Source organism: Jaculus jaculus, chromosome 1, assembly GCF_020740685.1.
Source record: "Jaculus jaculus isolate mJacJac1 chromosome 1, mJacJac1.mat.Y.cur, whole genome shotgun sequence".
NCBI lineage: Eukaryota > Metazoa > Chordata > Mammalia > Rodentia > Dipodidae > Jaculus > Jaculus jaculus.
The window spans coordinates 147,155,232-147,176,838 of NC_059102.1; the positions used below are offsets into that span (position 1 = coordinate 147,155,232).

Genomic DNA, 21,607 nt, shown 5'->3' on the forward strand with positions numbered 1-21,607 from the left:
AATGATGTGGTGGGGGGGACTTCAAACCTGTCAACATAGATTTCTATATACAGCAAAAACATCCTTCAGAAATGAAAGCAAGATAATGATATTTTCAGACACATAAAAGCAGAGAGAATTTGTCAACATAAGACTCCAACTAAAAGAAATGTTAGAGGGAGTTCTCTACACTGAGAGGAACTGGTATAAGATGGAAACTTGGACGTAAACCAAGGAATGAAGAATGGCCACATGCAGGTCCATGGAAAGGTCTAATCTCCACCTTGCTCCTCGATGTCTTCAAAGGACTTTGAGGCTGGGGTGTGGAGTTTGGTGGAGAAAGTGCTCACTGCTCAAGCTGGAGTACCCAGGTTCAAACCCCGGAGCCCACATAAAAGGCCAACGGCTTCTATAATGTCAGTGTGCTGACAGTGGTGATGAGACAGGAGGTGACGACAAGAGAATTTCTCAGAAGCCCATGAGGAGTGAGTGTAGCAAAGAACAGAAGAGCGAGAATCTAGAGGGAGAAACCCTGCCGGCAAGGAGGCGGACAGGCAAGGCCCAAGGTGAAAGCACCTCTGATAATCTCCACACCTGCCCCATGGAACACATGCACCTGGACTCACACAGTGAACACACACACACACACACACACACACACACGAACACACACACAGACACTAAAAAAATTAGACGTAGCCAGGCATGGTGGCGCACACCTTTAATCCCAGTACTTGGGAGGCAGAGGAAGGGGATCACCATGAATTCAAGGCCACCCTGAGAATACAACATGAATTCTAGGTTACACTGGGTTAGAATAAGACCCTTCCTCAAAAAAAAAAAAAAAAAAAAAAAAAAAAGAGGCCGGGCGTGGTGGTGCACGCCTTTAATCCCAGCCATTGAGAGGCAGAGGTGGGAGGATTGCCATGAGTTCGAGGCCCCCCTGAGACTCCACAGTGAATTCCAGGTCAGCCTGGGCCAGAGTGAGACACTACCCCAAAAAACTGAAAAACAAAAACAAAAACAAACAAAAAAAGGCTGAAGAGATGGCTTAGTGGTTAAAGAGCTTGTCTGCAAAGCCTAAGGACCCAGGTTCTACTCTCCAGGTCCCATACAAGCCAGATGCACAAGGTGACACAAGCGTGCAAGGCTTCACAAGCACAGTAGATGGTGCACGCATCTGAAGTTTGATTGTAGTGCCTGGAGGCCTTGGCGCACCAATTCTCTCTCTCTCACTCACTCGCTCACTCTCTCTTTGGCTTCGTTAAGCGCTTGCCTAGTGAAGCCTAAGGACCCCAGTTCGAGGCTCGATGCCCCAGGACCCACGTTAGCCAGATGCACAAGGGGGCGCACACGTCTGGAGTTCATTTGCAGTGGCTGGAGGCCCTGGAGTGCCCATTCTCTCTCTCTGTCCATCATTCTTAAATAAATAAATAAATAAGAATTAAAAAAAAAAAAAGAATAGGGCTGGAGAGATAGCTTAGCAGTTAAGGTGCATGCCTGCGAAGCCTAAAGACCCAGGTTCTATTCTCCAGGTTCCATGTAGGCCAGATGTACATGCTGGCACATGCGTCTAGAGTTTGTTTGCATTGGCGAGAGGCCCTGGAGTGACCATTCTCACTCTCTCTCTATCTCCCTCTGTCTGTAATAAATAAAGAAATAAAAGTAAAATATTGCCAGGCATGGTGGCACAGGCCTTTAATTCCAAGCACTCGGGAGGCGGAGGTAGGAGGATCACTGAGTTTGAGGCCACCCTGAGACTACATAGTGAATTCTAGGTCAGCCTGAACTAGAGTGAGACCCTACCTCAAAAAATAAATAAATAAGTAAGTAAATAAAATAAAATAGAATAAATAAAATAAAATCTTAAAAAAAAAAAAAAAGAACAGACATAAGACCTGGTCTAGGGTGTAGCTCAGTGGCAAAGTATGTACCCAGCATGTGTAAGGTCCTATGTGTTTGATCCCAGCATTCTCATCAGAAGACAAAAGAAAGACTTTCAAGAAAAAAATGTCTATAATATATTGTTGACTTTCTAATGCGTGTCTAGAAGTGACATGGAAGACAGCAACAGCACTGAGAACAAGAACAAGGTGACACAGGAAGACACGTACAAAAACGGCTGTGACAAGTTCAGGTCACATGTTTACTCTTCAGAGCAATCGGTAACAAAATACAGCAATGTGTCCAAAGAGGAAATGAAAGAGTTTACTCAAATCGAGTTGTGTGTAGTGGGGGAGAGGGTGCGGGAGATGACTCAGTGCCTAAAGACGCTTGCAAAGGCTGTGCGTGCTGGGTTCAGCGCCCCAGCCACTCACGTTAAGGTGGATGCAAAAAGGGGCACCACCATCTGGTATTCTATTTGGAGTAGCAAGAGACCTTGGTGTGTGTGTGTGTGCACACACACACAAATATATAGTATTTTTTTTTAAGCTAGTTGGTTAGTTTAAAAAATGGCAGATAAGGAGAACAGGTAACATACATAGAAAACAAAATGCAATAGACTTTCAATGTACTATATAAAAATTGTTTTAAGCAAAAAAGGACTAAACACTTCACCAAAGAGGCAGAAAATGTCAGACCAGACTTTTTTTTTTTTTTTTTTTTTTTTTTTTTTTTTTTTTGAGGTAGGGTCTAGCTCAGGCTGACTAGAATTCACTATGTAGTCTCAGGGTGGCCTGGCACTCACAGCGATCCTTCTACCTCTGTCTCCCGAGTGCTGGGATTACAGGCATGTGCCACCATGCCCAGCTTCAGATCATATATATTTTTTGTTTGTTTGTTTTTTGAGCCACTACGCCCAGCGACCATATTTTTAAAAACAGCGAAGTCATAAAAAAAAAAAAATCCTGGCTTGGTGGCGTGTGTCTTTAATCCCAGCACTCAGGAGGCAGAGGTAGAAGGATCACCATGAGTTCAAGGCCACCCTGAGACTACAGAGTGAATTCCAGGTCAGCCTGGACTAGAGTGAGACCTTACCTCAATAAACCAAAACAAAAACCAGCAAAGTCCAGACATGGAGACGCAGGTGAACTTAAAGAAGAGGGACATGAGATATACTATACGGATGGCAGTCACAAGAAAGTCAGGATGGCCGTATGCATGTCAGACCCAGCAGACTCCAAGAAAATCAGTACTACTAGGAGGGAGAGGAAGATTTCCTAACAGTAAAAAGGTCATTTCACCATAGCCTCAGGCTGGCCTTGAACTCACAGCAATCCTCCTACTTCTGCATCTAGAGTGCTGGGATTAGAGGCATGCATCACCACGCCTGGCAGAGAGACAGAATGGATGCACCAGGGCCTCTAGCCAGTGCAAGCAAACTCCAAACACATGTGCCACTCTGTGCATCTGGCTTTACATGGGTACTGGGGAATCAAACTAAGGTCGTTAGCTTTATGGGCAATCACCTCAACCACTGAGCCATCTCTCCAACCCCTCTTCACATTTTTTTATGAACATAGATCAGTGTACCTTTTTTCTTTTTCTTTTTCTTTTTCTTTTTCTTTTTCTTTTTCTTTTTCTTTTTTTTTTTTTTTTTAAGATAGGGTTTCACTCTAGCCCAGGCTGACCTGGAATTCACTATGTAGTCTCAGGGTCGCCTTGAACTCACAGTGATCCTCTTACCTCTGCCTCCCGAGTGCTGGGATTAAAGGTGTGCACCACCACACCTGGCCAATGTACCTTTTTTTTTTTTTTAAAGTTACGAGAGAGAGAGAGAGAGAGAGAGAGAGAGAGAGAGAGAGAGAGAGAGGGAGGGAGGGAGGGGGAAGGGAGAGAATTCGCATTCCAGAGCATCCAGCCATTGCAATCGAACTCCAGTTGCATGTGCCATCTTGTGTGCATGTGCAAATTTGCGTGTTTGCATCACCTTGTGCATCTGGCTTATGTGGGAGAGTCAAACATGGGTTGTTAGGCTTCATAGGCAAGCGCCTTAACTGCTAAGCCATCTCTCATCCCAGTTTAAATTTTTTTAAATATTTTACTTATTTATTAAAACCACCTTTTCTTGCCGGGCGTGGTGGTACACGCCTTTATTCTTCAGAGCAATCGGTAACAAAATACAGCAATGTGTCCAAAGACGAAATGAAAGAGTTTACTCAAATCGAGTTGTGTGTAGTGGGGGAGAGGGTTGTGGGAGATGACTCAGTGCCTAAAGACACTTGCTTGCAAAGGCTGTGCACTTTGCACAGCTTGGGCTAGAGTGAGACCCTACCTCGAAAAACAAAAAACAAAAAAAAAAAAACCCACCTTTTCTTGAATGAGTGTTTGCATAAACAAAACAAGGCAGAGATAATGATTTAAACTGAGCCAGGACTGTGTAGAGAGGTAGTCGTGTTTTGGGGCCCTCCCTCTGGTGTGAATGTTCTTGACACCATATCTCTTCATGTTCCCCTAGGTGATAATCAATGCAGGCCCTTAACTGAACATGTGGCTACAGTTATAGGCACTATTAAGACAAAAAACCAAAAAGGCCTCCTTTGAAAAACTCTATTTTTAAAAAATGGCTGTAAGAAAATGCATTTTACCCTAAAGCACATAGAATTTTTCCACACTAACAACACTTGCAGAATACGTGTTCAGTGTGCAGTGTTTATTTTATGGGTGTGACTTTTGTCATGGATTGCAGGCTAGTCCCCTCAACTTGGGAATTTTGGGTGAGACCTGGCTGAAAAGTATTCTAATTAGAACTGGATCCTTCTGGGATGGTATCCACATGGACATATTTGTATTCTGTCTCTAGATCTATTTGTACAAAGAGTACGTGTAATTTCGGGATGTATGTGGATGTCTATTTGTATATGTGGAGCATGAGACTCATTTTCTTAGCAGATGGAGGTTAGGTGGGCTGTGGTGTGGAGGGAGGGGACAGAGCCTTTAACTCCCGCCATCCCCACTTCTTTGGATTCACTATAGCATCTTCCTCCTCCCCAGCCCTTGATCCTGCTGAACGCAGGCCAGCAGCATCCTAGACCGCCTGGGACCCTCTCAGCAAAGACCTGGAGAGCCTGATTTCAATATTTTTCTTCTCCTCCTAGTAAAATATTTATTGAAACTGCACAGAGTGAGAAGTCTTCCTATGGTTAGGAAATTGTTTGCCTATAGCCACACCAACCTGGGTAGGGGAGCAGAGCAAGGTGGGCGCGAATGGATAGAGCCATAGGTGCGCCTGTGACGTGCGGTCCGTGAGTGGCCCACCTGGGCTGCTCGGAAGCACACTGGGGACGGCCAAGAAATCAGCTTTTCAGAACCAGTAAATGTTCTGGCTCTTTGAGTTGTGGACATGCTTTTACTGGTTAATGTCTCTATGGCGACACCGTTTTAGGAGGAAAGAAACCTTATCCTTATCAACATGGGTAAGTGGATACGGTTAGAAGCCATGAGCAGGAAAGAGAATTGTACTGATCTTTCCCATCCTCCCACCAGCTTGTCCAATGAGAAGGGAGGGAAGGCTCTAGAAGCCAGGTGCTTCTGACACTCACCATTGACTAGGTCGTACTTCTGGGCCAGGAGAGCAGCCTGCAGTTTCTTCCCGCTGCCAGTAGGCCCGAGGAGCAGCACCTTGGGGGTGAACGGGGCATTGCATCGGTGGCCAGCCTGGACATAGGTTAGAGCTGGAATGAGAGGATATGAGAATAGTAAAGCGGAGCTGTAAGGGAAAGAGAGGTCAGCTCACACCTCTCTTCGGCTCTGCATGGCTTCGGTATTTCTGTCTTTCATAGCACTGTGGAAAAACTGTACATCTGACACAACCAGGGAGAAGTGGCTGGTGGGGGCGGGGGGACTGTGCATGGAGCTTGGGCGCCAAGCTAGCAGAGGGAGACTAAATCTACAGAAGCCACCCTGGGGACGCTGCTCAGCCTGAACTGCTCGTGCCTTGCGGGTGGGAGACCGGCCCTGGGCAATAACGCATTCCCGCATGGTTCTCTGTGCAGCTGGGAAGTTTCCAGCCAGCCTCCTGGCTGAACCTCTGACCAGAAGCCCGGGGACCAGGCTGGTCTCCTAGGGAAGATGAGCGCTGTGTATTAGACAGAGGCTTTGATAAGTGTGTTGGGCCAGGAGGGAGCCTAGCACGCAGGGACTTCTAAAGGACTCAGGACTCAGAGCAGAGTAATTTGTGCAGCCACACGCCGGTGACACTAACTTTATTGAGCGTCTCAAAGAGGCCATGATGAAAATGGTCGCGAAAGCAGGCAGGTGTAGCCACATGGCCCTGACCCCAGATGTGCCCCTGGCATTTGATGAACAAAGAGGCAGGAAGAAAGGGGAGAGCATCTAGAACCTTGAAGAGACTGCACCGTAGGGGGTACTGGCTGCCAGGAAGTGCTAAGGATGAGCTACTGAACTTCAAGAAGGCCCCTCCTGCACTGTGAGAACACAGCACGCATGGACTGCCACAGAGCAGCCTTTCAGACACCGTAAAGGATGGCTGCCTGCCAAAGAGGCCGCAGACTTGTGCCAGCCTGCAAAACAAGGTTTCCTCTGTCTGGCCTCACTGCCTGCCCAGGCTCCAGGCCATCCTGTGCAAGTCCAGCCAGGGAGGGGTGTACCACCCTGTCGTTGTCAGCGACCTTCCAAGGGATGGATCCTGTACTGGAGGAAAGGAACTGACTGGTTGTGGAGTTTCCCAACTTTGACTCCATTGACGAGGGGCCTGATGGTCCTTAGCTGTTGTTGTGGGATGTTGAGGAGCATCTCCAGCCTCCACCCAGTAGGTGGCAGTAGCACAACCAAAAAAAAAAATGTTTTCAGGGCTGGAGAGATGGTTTAGTGGTTAAGGCACTTGCCTGTGAAACCCAAGAACTCATGTTCGACTCTCCAGGTCCTATGTAAGCCAGATGCATAAGGTGACACCAGTGCACAAGGTCGTACATGCACGCAAGGTGATGCACACATCTGGAGTTTGACTGCAATGGAGCCACTTCTTTCTCTCTGTCTCTCTCTCACACACACATACACATTAAAAAAAAAAATCAAGCCGAGCGTGGTGGCACATGCCTTTAATCCCAGCATTTGGGAGGCAGAGGTAGGAGGATCGCCATGAGTTCAAGGCCACCCTGAGACTACACAGTGAACTCCAGGTCAGCCTGAGCTAGAGTGAGACCCTACCTCCAAAAAAAAAAAAAAAAAAAAGGTGTCGGGGGGGGGGGGCTGGAGAGATGGATTATTAATGGTTAATGTGCTTGCCTATGAAGCTTAAGGACCCAAGTTCCATTCCCCAGTACTCACATAAGCCAGATGCACAAGGGTGCAGCAAGCATCTGGAGTTTGTCTGCAGTGGCTGGAGGACCTGGCATGCCCATTCTCTCTGTCTCAATCTGACCATTTCTCTCTCTTAAGTAAATAAGACCAAAAACAAAAAAATGTTTACAGATGTCAAAAATCTTGCTCTTGGGGACAGAGGGTGGGAGTGGGGCAAAACCGCCCTGAGAACTAGTGATGATTCAGATTCGGAGCAAGTTTAAAAAAATTTTTTGGTTTTTTAAATTTATTTGAGAGTGACAGACAGACAGAAAGAGGCAAAAAAAGAAAGAGAGAGGGAATGGATGCACCAGGGCCTCCAGCCACTGCAAATGAACTCCAGACGCGTGTGCCCCCTTGTGCATCTGACTAAAGTGGGTCCTGGGGAATTGAGCCTTGAACTGGTGTCCTTAGGTTTCACAGGCAAGCGCTTAACTGCTAAGCCATTTCTACAGCCCTGTTTTTTTGTTTTTTTTTTTAAACAGGCAATTTGTTAGGGACTGGCTCAAAGAAACATGGATACCACCCTGCCCTGGTGGGGTGCCTAATGTATATAAAAGGACCTGAACCAAACCTTTAAGATTTTTTCCCCCACATCTTTCTCTTCCCTTTCCAGGCTGCTAGGAAGAGGGGAGCTCCTCTTGGTTTTGAACCTTTCCTGCTTTTTCTTCTTTCTTGTTTCCACTATCTTAAAATAAGTCTTTCAGGGGCTAGAGAGATGGCTTAGTGGTTAAGATGTTTGCCTGCAAAGCCAAAGGACCTCAGTTTGATTCCCCAGGGCCCATGTAAGCTACATGCACAAGGGGGCGTATGTGTCTGGGGTTCTTTTGCAGTGGCTGGAGGCCCTGGCACACCCATTCTCTCTCTCTCAAATAAATAAAAATAAAGCTTAAAAGTAAATAAATAAATCTTTCATAATTTATGCTTCCCTATGTCCACGTCTTTCAGTTCTTTGCTAAAGATGGGCGAGGACTCAAGACTTGAGAGCCACTGGTTCAAGAGTTCTAAGCTCATCCAGAGCTCTCTCTCTCATGACACTAAGATCCTTTCATTGTACAATATTTGAACTCTAGAATCTCTGTGTGTGTGTTATGTACAGTGTATGCAAATATATACAGATGTGTGTGTAACATGATGTGTGTGGAGGTCATAGGAGAATGTCATGTGTCTTCCTTTCTTGTTTTTCTACTTTATTTTCTTTAGACAAGAGTCTCTCAGTGAGACTGGCTAAACAGCTCCAGTGATTTCTCTCATTTCCACTCACCCTCAGCACTGGAGTGACAGGCCTGCATGGCCATGCCTGGCTTCTAACATGGGTGTTGGAGATCAAGCTCTTCTCGGCATGTTTGTGCAGCAAGCAGTCTTGCAATCTGAGTCATCTCCCTAGTCCTATGAACTCTGGAATCTTATAGAATTATTTCACTGGATCAATAAAACCCTATAGTTCCCTCTTTTTAGAACCAACAGCACAGATGAATTGGACTTGACTGTCTTCAAGGTTATGATCAATAGAAGAGTATTAAATGGGTGTCTGGAGAGATGGCTCAGTGGTTAAAGGCACTTGCTTGCAAATCCTGATGACCTAGGTTCAATTCCCCCGTACCCAGATGCACAAAGTGGCTCATGCACTTGGAGCTTGTTTAAAGTGTCAAAAGGCTGTGGCATGCCCATACTCACGCTCCCTGTTTGCCTCTTTCTCTCTGTCTCAAATAAATTCTGAGCCAAGTTTGGTAGAGAAATGCTAAAGCACAAAGGATTATCATGCCATGGAAGAGCATGGTGGGCTTCTGAAGCCAAAGAGGGGGGAGGCCTTGGTTGTGAGAAACAAAATGAGGTGTACCCTTCTTAAAAGTTTTCAGGGGAAGGCCAGGGTCCATGCCATATGACTCAGCTATGTGCCAGGAGCCTTTATGGCCCTGAATAGGGTGGGATGAGTCAGAAAAGCACCAGATAGAACCCAAGACCATAACTCAAGTGGCTTTGGAGCCCCTGGTCTCTTAAAGCAACTAGTTGTGTTCTAACAGTCACCACGTCTTTATTACCATCACCACCATGGCTAACGTGTGTGAATTATTAATTTACTTGGCCTACAAGCCCACAGGGAGGTACAATTCTTGTCCCGTTGTGTAGATGTGTCAATGAGGTTCACAGACTTTGGGAATTTAGGGCAACTCCCCCAAAGCTATCACCCAGGATAAGCAGTCCACCACGCAAAGAGCCCAAAGCAGGGGCCCCTGATGAGGCTCTCTGATCTCAGGCTTTCAGTAATCCAGTGCTTCTGAAAAGCACAAATGTTACAGGCAAGGCAGCCTGCTTACAAATGATGCTTAATTTACAGTAAATAACTAAGTTAATTAGAAGTAATGATCCCCCAGACAGTCTCAGCATCTAATTATTCTTTGTAGAAATATATGGTTGCTGGATGCATGGCAGAGAGATTAAAAAAACAACACAGAGAGAATTTTGCCTCCCAATTTTCAATTTATCTCTCCGCATTATTAATTAATAGTAATTAATATTCAGACACTCACGTTTTTATTTACAATTCCAGGCATGAATTCTTTATGAACGATCATATGAACTTTTAAATTTAATTAAGTAATTTGGAAGTAATTAATGTGTACATTCAGAATCATGGCATAAGATGAATTGGTAGATGTTTATCTTAACAGTGAGTGTTTGCTAAAGGCCCTGCCGAGATGCATGCCATTGGAAATCACAGGCAACCTGTGCTGGTAGCCCTCGGAGGGCCTGGCTCTGCAAATCATTCAAGAGCCCCAGCCAAAGACAGTAGCCAAGGGTTGGCGAAAAGTGTCTGAAATGACCTATCGAAACCAAACTTTCCTTTTTAAATTTTTTCTTTTGAGGTAGGGTCTCACTCTAGCTCAGGCTAATCTGGAATTCACTATGTAGTCTCAGGCTGGCCTAGAACTCACAATGAATGATCTCCCTTCCTCTACCTCTGGGGTGCTAGGATTAAAGATGTGTGCCACCACGCCTGTCTACTTTTTAAAATACTTTATTTATTTATTTATTTTCAAGGAGAGAGAGCATATGGACACACCAGGTCTTCTATCCACTGCAAACAAACTCTAGATGCATATACCACTTTGTGCATCTGGCTTTATGTGGGTACTAGGGAATTGAACCTGGGTCATAAGCCTTTGCAGGCAAGTGCCTTAATTGCTGAGCCATCTCTCTAGCCCCATTGTCATTTTTTAAAATTAAAGATAGAGTCTCCCAATATAGCCCAGGCTAGGTTCAAACTCTCAGGCATCTCATGCACTGATATTACAGGTATATACCACCATGCCTGGCTTTAAATGATTTTTTTCTCAACATAGTTTGGAAGGGCATATGATAAAAAGGGCTTTATAAACCATCAAGGCTGCAAGTGTCTAGGGTCATTTCTTTCTTTTTCTTTTTTTTTTTTTTTTTTTTTTTTTGCTTTTATGAGTTAGCATCTCACTCTAGCCCAGCCCAGCTGACCTGGAATTCACTATGTAGTCTCAGGCTGGCCTCAAACTCATGGTGCTTCTTCTACCTCCCCCTCCTGAGCGCTGGGATTAAAGCATGTGCCACCCCACCCAGCTCATTTTTTAAAACTATTTTGATATTTTTATTTATTTGTGAGGGAGTACAGGTGCACCGGGGAGTCTCGCCTCTGAAGACAAACTCCAGACACGTGCACTTTATGCATCTGGTTTTATGTGGATCCTGGGAATCAAATCAGGCTGGTAGACTTTGCAAGCAAGCACTGTGAACCACTGAGCAATTTCCCCAGCCCTAACATCAGTTTTTATTTATTTGTTTATTTACTTATCTCAAGGTAGGGTCTCACTCTAACCCAAGTTAACCTGAAGCTCACTCTAGTCCCAGGCTGGCCTTGAACTCACAGAGATCCTCTTACCTCTGCCTTCTGAGTGCTGGGATTAAAGGTGTGTGCCACCACACCCGGCTCCTTATGTCATTTTATTTCGTCCAAGCACACAAAATGCTGTGTTTACCTAGCATTGGGCACAAGGGGATAAGTTGATTCCGAGACAGTAAAACTTTTAAATAACATAACACAGCTCCTTTGGGATGTAATTATCCTAATTTGCCAAAGTGTTCTCAGCACCTGAGAGGTGGAGACAGGAAGACTGCCACAAAGTTTGGGACCTATGTACTGAGCCTAGTCTACATACTGACTTCCAGGGCTATACACAAGACCCTGCCTCAACAACAACAACAGAGCATGGTGGTGCACACCTTTAACCCCAGCACCCAGGAAGCTGAGATAGAAGGATCGCTGTGAGTTCAAGGTGAGCCTAAGACTACGTAATGAATTCCAAGTCAGTCTGGGCTATAGAGAGATAATACCTCAAAAAATGAAAATTTAAAAAACAAAAGCAAGAGTTATTCTAACTCTCCCTTGCCTTTTTTTTTTAAATTATTTATTTGAAAGCAACAGACAGAAAGAGGCAGAGAGACAGACAGAATGGGCACACTGGGGCCTCCAGCTACTGCAGACAAACTCTAGATGCATGCACTACCTTGTGCATCTGGCTTATGTGGATACTGGGGAAGCAAGCCTTAGGGTCTTAGGCTTCACAGGCAAGCACTTAACCACTAAGCCATCTCTCCAGCCCCGTCCCTTGCCTTTTTGGAGAGGATGTTGAATAGCTCTAGCAGCAATGACATGCATCAGTCATGATAGATACTGCTTTAATCTTCACTTGCAGGTGGAAGGAAGGCACAAATTTTGCTCCCAATTTAGGGATGGTAAAACTGAAACTGGAAGAGGTAGAGAGTTTCAAAAGACTATACAGTGAATATGTGGTAAGGTTGAGGCTTCAACGCACATCATGAAGCTCTGTAATTTCAGGCTGCAACCTCCCCTTCCCCATCTTCCCCCAGGCTTCTGCAAGGCTGCTCTTGAGCATCTGCCACTCTCGTGAGCAACAGTGTGGTGCCAGGAATGAGGCTACTTGTCCATGCATTTACCATGCCTATGTAGTGTTTGCTTTCATCTTAATCTTTACAAATTCTTCTCTTCCTTCTCCAAGGTAAGGCCTCAAATTGCTGCCGCCACATCTCTGTTAACCCATCCCTCCTTGTGTAGTTTGAACAGATGGCCCCCAATATATTCAGTGTTTCATTAGTTTGTAGTTTGCATCTGCAGCCAACTGGCTGGAGGCGGTGTCATTGGGTGGATCTTAGAGTCCAGCCCCAAGGTGTGGTAGCGGGTGTGAGATTCCAATCTAAAGATATACAAAGTGTGCCTAGCTGGAGTTCTTGGAGTGTACTGTGCTGTGTGGCTTTTGGCTTTTAGCTTTTTCTCTCTTTGCCTGGTCCTTTAAGAGAGGGCCAACTTCTTCTGCCATTATGGAACTTCCCCTGGATCTGTAAACTAAATCCCTTCCTCCATAACTGTGCCTGGTCTGGAAGTTCATCTCAGTGAACCTGAAGCTGTCTGCTACAATCTTCATCTCTCCTCCTCCCTTGTCACTGTCAAACCATCTGTGGGTTGGAGATAAGACCATGTCCAACTATAAGACGTTAGCTTAGGGTCTCCAAGGGGACTACCAAGGACCCTGGATGGCCCATAAGTGACTTGAATTCCCCGGGTCCTGACACATTATGGCTGCTGGGTGTTGGGATGGGAAAGGCAGGCAGGTGTGTGGGTGGCCATGGGAGTTGAATGGGTCTGGGGTGGGGTTGCCCATTGTGTTTACCCTGGTAGAAAACATCTACACATGGTTGGTCAGCGCTGATGGTTTTCAGGATTTTGGGGTAAGTGGGAAGGATCCTCATGATGTTCCTGTGGTAGTTCATTAGCTTCTGAGCTGTCTCGAGCTCTGAGATACCATCTGGTTCCACCAGCCGGTTCTGGATTTCAGGCTCAGGGGGCCAGTCAAAGGTGGTATGATAGACCTCTGGCCAGAGAGAAACACATGGTTAGAGTCACCAACAATCACCTGCCAGCAATGCTATGGGAGGCTTCAGCCCTGGACTGGCTAATGTTAACACGCCAATAACAACAACACACACTATTATTATTAGTAGTATAATGACAGGCAATGCTGGAGCTGGACATGTTGCTCAGTTGGTGGAGTGTTTGCCTAGCATGCACGAGGCCCTGGGTTTGATCTCTAGCTGTGCATAAATGGGGCCTGAGGGCTCATGCCTGTAACTGCAGCACTTAGGAGGCAGTGGCAGGATGACCATAAGCTCAAGTCTTTGCCTCCATGGCAAGTTCAAAACCAACATATATGAAACCCTGTCTCAAAAAACCACCAAGAGGCTGAAGAGATGGCTCAGAAATACTTGTTGCATAAGCCTGATGAGCAGATGTCCCAGAACGCACATAAAGGCCCAGACTGAGGGAAGCTATGAATTTCTGTGCACTGACTTGTACCAGGCTCCAGAATGGACCTGCAGACTCATTCCATCCTCATAGCTATGAGCTCTTATCCTCAGGAAGAGGAAGAGGAAACCAAATGTCCCAAATCCTACTGCTAGAAAAGGGCTTGAGCCAAGGAGCCACAAGCCCTTGCTCCCCAATCTCAGTGAACTGTCTGGTCTTTAAGTTCCAGATGGAGGGTCCCTCTGTACTCATAGCAAGAACTGTGGGTTGTACTGCTTCCCAGGGAGAGTGGAAAACCCCCAACATGGACCTTGCATGGCCCTAAGCCTGCAGAGAGTTCCTCAAGCAGGCACACAGCCCCATGGTCCCTCAGCATAGCCCACACTGAATCAGGTTCTCCTTGCACCAAACTCCTCCACCTGTGTCCTCACCCACTGGAGTTTATGTTCCCAGTGTCTTCTGGCTCTAAGCCAGTTCTTCTCTGTGCCAGTGTGGCCCCTGCTGGTGCCCAGAGCACAGCAAGTGTTCCATGACCAGGAGTGGGGCAGGGACATGCAGCCAGCCATACCTCCGGTCACAGGGTCGATCCTCTTCCCCAAGTTTCTCTCAATTAGGACCGTGTCCGGAGCATTCAGCACAACTAGGCAGAGGAAAAGGGACCCAAACTAGCCACAAACAGGTCTGAGTCTCATGGACTTTTGCTTTGTGATGACATAAAGACCACTGCTGTCTGTCATCCCCCAGGAAATCCTAAATGTCTTCTCAGGACCAAAGAGAGTCCATAACTGAATGCCTCCCTGGCCTAGAATTTTTATTACCATCAATATCATCATGATGACCATGTCAGGGCATTTCTTGGGGCACTTCTGCACATTTCCCATGATTTCCTAAAGAATTCCCCAGCTTTGGGGTTCCTGGAACAAGGAATTGTCACTTAATGACAAGCCCTGAATTCCTTCAGCTTTGTGACTAAGGCTGGATTTAATTTAATACATCTTTTTCTCACTGGATCATTGTAGTAGTTGGAATGTATGTCTCCCATAGACTCAGTTATTAAAATTGAGTTTGCAGTTTCTGCCCCTAGTAGGCACACTCCTGCTACAGCGAGGTGTGTCATTCTGAATTTCCGCTTAAGGTATGCAGAGTGATCTCTGGGGTCCGGCTGCTGTGGGTTCTTCCTTGCTTGCTTGTGGTGCTGGTATGTGGCTGTGGCTCTCTGCTTGGATCTGTGAAAGGGGACCAACTTCTGCCATCAATGGAACTTCCCTGAATCTGTAAGCTTGAAATAAACCCCATTCCTCCCATAAACTGTGTGTTGGAAAGTTCATCCCAGCCACATGGAGCTGACTGAAACAATCATAGACCCTTCAAACCTTCTTGAAGGTAGTGTCTAAGGACAGGGAGCTGGGAAAAAAAGAGCAGGCCACAGCACAAGCACATAGGAAGGCTAGAGGAGTACTCACTGACATGCCTGGGGGCCAGTCCTTGGGTTTGGATCATCAGTGCCTGTTCCCGCGTCTCAGGAATACCGTCCAGAATCCAGCCCTAGACAGTGGGATTGGAGACAGGGTATATCATGTACCTCAAACTGGCCTTGAACTTCTGATCCTCTTTAGTGCCGGGATTACAGGTGTGCACCACCATACACTTTATGCAGTGCTGGAAATTAGACCCAGATCTTCGTGCATGGATAAACATTCTACCAACTGAGTTCCATTCCCTGCCCTCCACTGTTATTCTTAGATTTTTTTGAAATATTTTAATAACACAGTAGCTTTAAAGAAGGGCTGGATCTTGTACAACAGAGGAGAAGAAATGTGTTTGTTAACTGTTATCCTTCCTTAACAACTATTCTCATACTGTTTCCTCTCCTGTATGGCTATGGACATAATCATGACTATCCATTATATGTCCTGTTTTTCCCACAACATATTATCAATACCAGAAGCATCTTTTTAAATATTTTATTTATTTCAGAGAGAGAGGAAGAGAGAGAAAGAGAAAATGGGTGCACCAGGGCCTCTCCCCACTGTAAATGAACTCCAGACACACGCAGCACCTTGTGCATCTGGCTTACATGGGTACTAGGGAAATGAACCTGGGTCCTTGGGCTTCACAGGCAAATACCTTAACCCTTAACCCCTAAGCCATCTCTCCAGCCCTCAAGCATCCTTCATATATATATATGTGCGTGTGTGTGTGTGTGTGTGTGTGTGTGTGTGTGTATATAGTTTGTATGTTTGTTTATTTATTTAACAAAGAAAGAGGAAGAGAGAGTGAGAAAATGGGCATGCTGGGCCTCTAACTACTGCAAACGAACGCCAGATGCATGCGCCCCCTTGTGCATCTGGCTAACATGGGTCCTGGGGAGTCAAACCTGGATCCTTTGGCCTTGCAGGCAAACACCTTAACCGCTAAGCCATCCCTCCAGCTCTCTGGGAAGTGTCCGAAGCAGCCTGAGTTACCAAACATTCACTAATCCAGTACCAATGCTCCTGCACCTTGATTCCAGTTTGCCACCAGTGGTGTTTTATTCTTGCAAAAAAATAAAAACTTAAATTAGGTCAAAGTGTTTGTTGGAGTGTTGCACAAAAGTTTCCGGTCACAAAAAGTATATTACAAATGAGTAGAAAAGGAAAGTAAGACACATTTGATATGCATTTAAAAAAAAAAAATCTCAGCCGGACGTGGTGGCACATGCCTTTAATTCAAGTATGCGGGAGGCAGAGAGAGGAGGACCAATGAGTTCAAGGCCAGCCTGAGACTACATAATGAATTCCAGATCACCCTGGGCTAGAGTGAGACCCTACCTCAATAAAGCAAAAAAAAATCTTGTGGTAGAGAGATGACTTAGCGGTTAAGGAGCTTGCCTGTAAAGACAAAGAACCAGTTTCGATTCCCCAGTACTCATGCATATCAGATGCACAAGGTGGCGCATGCATCTGGAGTTCATTTGCAGTGGCTAGAGGACGTGGAGCACCCATTCTTTCTCTCTCTCTCTCTCAAATAAATAAATGAACTTAAAAAAAAAAAAACAATTGCAGCTGGGCATGGTGGTGCACACCTATACTCCCAGCACTCAGGAGGCAGAGGCAGGAGGATCACCATGAGTTTGAGGCCACCCTGAGACTACATAGTAAATTCTAGATCCTCATGAAAAACCAAACCAAACAAAACAAAACAAAAACAATCTCTGCAATGAGCCCTGCCTTAACTCCTTGCCCAGTGGGGCTGCCGGGGTAGATCCAGACAGGTCCTGATGGGAGGATGGGTGACAGCTTCTGCATGCTAAATGGCATACAGCTAAGTAACAAGCAGGAGCTATTCCCACACCACATCTAAACTGGCACCTCTATGCACCCCAATACTTGACCACCCTGCCCTTTCGCCCTCCTCACCTGACAAAGGCACCTCAGGGAGGGGACTAGCTTTCTAGGAGCAATTCCTAGCCGTGTTACAAACTGAAGGTCTAACCAGGGACTCTATGCGACATCCTAGGCTTGTGCGGGGGGGGGGGGGTTTCAAGACCTAGCCTTGACCTCTAAAAACACAAAATGATGTGATTCAGGCACCCCAAGAAAATGTATACTTCCAGACATCAAGGCAGAGTGACCCACTCCTGTTCCCACTAGCTTGTTTGAGATAGGTTCTCACTCTAGCCCACACTGAATGGGAACTTACTCTGTAGTCCCAGGCTGGCCTCAAACTCAGTGATCCTGCTACCTTGACCTCCTGAATGCTGGGAATAAAAGTGTGTATCACCATGCCAGGCCTGTCAGTATGTTTTTTAAATTTATTTTCAATCAGAGAGAGAGAGAGAGAGGGAGGGAGGATGAGTACACCAGGACTTCTAGCTACTACATAAACTCCACACACATTTGCCACCTTGTGCATCTGGCTTATGTGGATCCTGGGGAATTGAACCTGGTTCCTTGTGCTTTGCAGGCAAGCACCTTAACTGCTGAGCCATCTCTCCAGCCCTCTACCAGTACTGTTTTAAATGCACATCAAGATAAATCTCTGAAAGCTTGTATCTTCTGTTATGGCTTCTGATATGTTCTGCTCCACCACACTACAGTTTGTATATGCAATGGCATGGCAAATTTCCCTCCCCTGCATCGTTACCAATGCTGGACATGATCTTGGGGGAAAATCTGCTGAGTAAAATGAAACACACCACTGCTGCTTTAGTTTACATTTACTTCTTTGATCATTAGTAAAGAATAACATTTCCCCCATATGTTGATTGACTATTTGAATCTTTTTCTTCTCCCAGATATCTATTCATGCCACTTCTGCACCTTCCCCTAGGGTGTCAGCCTTTTATTTACAAGCACTCTTTACATGTTTAAAAAAAAAAAAAAACATTTTGGCAAGCATTTCCAGAAACTATTTACACAAATGGTTTGAGGCAAAAAAAAAAAAAAAATGTTGCCAACACTTTTTTGCCCGTGAGGTTCGCCTGTGAGCTTTCAATTTTGTATGAGCACCCGGGCTTTCAGCTAAGTCAAGCGCTGCTTTCCCTTTTTGGATGTTGGGGTATGTGGAGCTACAGATAGGTCTTTCCTGTCACAAAAGCTGATAAGTAGTCACTTACATTTAAGCTATGTTCACTTATGTTTTTACTCTTTAAAAAAATTTTTTTTAACTTATTTGTTTGAGAGAGACAGACACAGAGAGAAAGACAGATAGAGGGAGAGAGAGAGGATGGGCACACCAGGGCTTCCAGCCTCTGCTAACAAACTCCAGACGCGTGCGCCCCCTTGTGCATCTGACTAACGTGGGACCTGGGGAACCGAGCCTCGAACCGGGGTCCTTAGGCTTCACAGGCAAGCGCTTAACCGCTAAGCCATCTCTCCAGCCCCATGTTTTCACTCTTGTTCCTAAATGTTTATTTGTATTTTTTATTTTTTGGTTTTTCGAGGTAGGGTCTCACTCTAGTCCAGGCTGACCTGGAATTCACTATGGAGTCTCAGGGTAGCCTTGAACTCATGGCGATCCTCCTACCTCTGCCTCCCAAGTGCTGGGATTAAAGGCATGAGCCACCACGCCTGGCTTGTTCCTAAATGTTTAATAGAGCCATATTTTCTTTTGTGAATGACATGAAGCTATTATCTCATTTGTTTCCTCATGACTCTCCCCAGTTGTCCCAACCCCTTTGCCTCCCCACCACCACCCCTAACATTTCTCTTCTCACTGCAAATATCAGTAAGACCCTGGCCTTCATGTCTATCTGCCTATCCACTAGTATGTTATTTGTATTTTTTAAAAAAATATATTTTATTTATTTATTCATTTGTTTGAGAGAGAGGGAGAGAATAGGCATGCCAGGGCCTCCAGCCACTGCAAACGAACTCCAGATGCACGTGGCCCCCTTGAGCATCTGGCTTATATGAGTCCTAGAAAACCAAACCAGGATCCTTTGGCTTTGCAGGCAAATGCCTCAACCACTAAGCCGTCTCTCCAGCCTGTTATTTGTATTTAACCTTTTAAAGTAGTGTGGTTTTATAATTTATTGTTTTTTAGAATATGCTTCCCTTTCTCTCCCCATCCCCAATGTATTCTTCTAGGTAAAGTTCGTGGTAGAAACTCTACAAGGATTTGAGAGTAGCATTAACTGCATAGACAACTCCATGAACAAGTTATACTTTTATGGTAGCAAAGCAATGCAATGCCTTCCCCTTTGCTTGTTTTCTGATGTCCCTCCACAGTGTCTGCAATAAACCATTTCTAAAGTCCTGTCAAGTGCCAGGAGCACAGAGTTAGACACTCATGCATGCTGTTCCGTGAGTTCTGCAGGGAAGAAAGTAAACACAGGGCGACTATGAGCTGAAGCCCAGGCTGCTGAAGCCCCCAGGCAGCCCCCTTGTCAGAGACCCTCCTCCCAGGCATTCCAAGGCCAAAGGACACAGTTCCATCTGTGGAGCATTCAACATTCTCTGAGGCTAGAGGATGGAACTCAGACCCAAGGCCCTTCCCCCGACTCACAGGATGGAGGATAGGTGTTGACAGAGGATGTCTTTCATTTAAAAAAAAAAAAAAGGAGTGCTGTTTTTCTGCAATCTTAAAATATTTAGGTTCCAACAGCCTCCACTGATAGTTAAAAGAAAGCCAAACAAATTTCCAGCCAAAGAGTGCTGGGGAAAAAAAAAAAAAAAAAACAGGCAAGCTTTCATTAATTTCTTATACAGGGAATCACAGCCACAGAACCCTGGTTTCTGGAACTAATGAAGCAAAAATGAAAAAAAAAATTTTTTTAACAGCCTTTTGCTCCCTCAAGTCCTTGTTATAGGCAACCAAGTGCTGGGCTGCAGCTGGGAGGAGGAGGAGGAGGAACCCCTACAGATGTGATCAACTGCAGGAAGGGGAGGCGCTGCAGCTCCACCCCCACCCCCTGCCACCTGGAAGCAGAACCTGCATTCAGGGGCTGGAGAGGTGGCTCAGTGGTTACAGGCTCTTACTGGTAAAGCCTGATGACCTGGAATTCACTATGTAATCTCAGGCAGGGCTCGAACTCACAGCAAACCTCCTACCTTCTGCCTCCCAAGTGCTAGGATTAAAGGCATGCACCACCACACCTGACCCCTATCTCTCTCTTGCTCTCAAATAGATAATATCGTTAAAAATTTGCATGTGTGTGTATGTTCAGGTATATGTGGGTACAAATACACATATGTGCACATACGTGTGGAGAACAGAGAACAACTTCAAGCTGAACATCTTCAGGAGCAATGTCCATCTCCTTTGGGACAGGATCTCTCATTGGTCTGGAGTTCACTGACTACTCGAGACTGGCCGGCCAGCAAGCCCCAGGGATTCTGCTGTTTGTCTCCTCAGTGCTGGGATTATTGGTGCACACTGCCATGTCCAGCATTTTTATATGGATTCTGGGGATCAAACTCAGATCCTCATACTTACAAGGCAAGTATTTTACTGACTGAACTACCTCCCCAGGCCCCACTTATTTTTGAATACAGCGTCTGACTATGTAGACCACGCTGGTCTCAAATTTGTAGCAATCCTCCTGCCTCATTCTTCCAGGTTCTGGGATTACAGGTGTGAGCCATCACGTCCCGCCTTGAGTCACTTTTGGAAATTGAAAGAGCTGAAGAGATGGGTCAGCAGTTAAGGTGCTTGCCTGCGAAACCTAACGACCCAGGTTCAATTCCCCAGTAGCCATATAATGCCAGATGCATAAGGTGGCATATGTGTCTGGAATACCTTTGCAGTGGCTGGAGGCCCTGGCATGCCCATTCTCTCTCTCTCCCTCCTTCTTTTTCTCTGCCTCTCAAATAAATAAAATATTGCCTGTAAGTTGGAAGAAGGCTGGCACTCAAAACAAAAACAAAAACAAAAATAGAAACAAAAAAAAAAGAAAGAAAGAAAGAAAACTTTGTGCTTTTAGGCCCAGGGAGATGGGTCACTGGTTAAAAGCAGTGCTTATTTACAAATCTGTCAGTCCAAGTTCAATTCCCTAGTACCCATGTAAAATACTTTTTTTTTTTTTTTTTGAGGTAGGGTCTCGCTGTTACCTAGGCTGACCTGGAATTCACTTTGTAGTTTCAGGGTGGCCTCAAACCCATGGTGATGTTCTTCCCTCTGCCTCCTAGATGTTGGGATTAAAGGCATATGCTGCCATGCCTGGTGTAAAAATACTGTTTTTAATTATTATAATCTCCCCTGTAACTCTACAGTGGACATTAGCATGTGTTTGCAGCTATTCAGGAGAGTGGCTCATGGCAACTTCTTACTAGCAGGAGCACAGGGCTCACAATTGCCAGTGAGACAAGGCATACCTCCTGGTTATCTGGGCTCACTGTAGCATGCTGTGCAGCTAGCAGACTTCAGGAAAAAGAAGGGGGCCTTTCTGGATCTGCTCTTTCTGACCTGGGGAGGTAGTGCTTAGGAAGGAGATCACAGGAGCACCTTTGGGACAACCCCTTGTCCTACAGGGCAGGCAGCCATGGGCACTTCATCCCTGTGCTGGCCCATGCGGGTCCATATTGATTCCCCTGGAAGCGACAGTACCTGGATGGA

General features: G+C 45.7%; 1 protein-coding gene across 3 annotated transcripts in view; it reads right to left on the reverse strand.

Moving 5' to 3' along the window:
* Positions 1–21,607, reverse strand: part of Ak8 (adenylate kinase 8) — a 160,851-nt gene that overhangs the window by 91,501 nt on the left and 47,743 nt on the right. For 2 of the 3 annotated variants that reach the window (XM_004653834.2, XM_045158077.1), the window contains 4 exons: positions 15,034–15,115; positions 14,139–14,210; positions 12,939–13,139; positions 5,463–5,594 (listed from right to left, as the gene is read on the reverse strand). In XM_004653834.2, coding sequence (XP_004653891.1) covers positions 5,463–5,594; positions 12,939–13,139; positions 14,139–14,210; positions 15,034–15,115 — 487 coding nt within the window. The remainder of the gene's footprint in view (positions 1–5,462; positions 5,595–12,938; positions 13,140–14,138; positions 14,211–15,033; positions 15,116–21,607) is intronic. The other variant, XM_045158067.1, reaches the window with a different exon arrangement.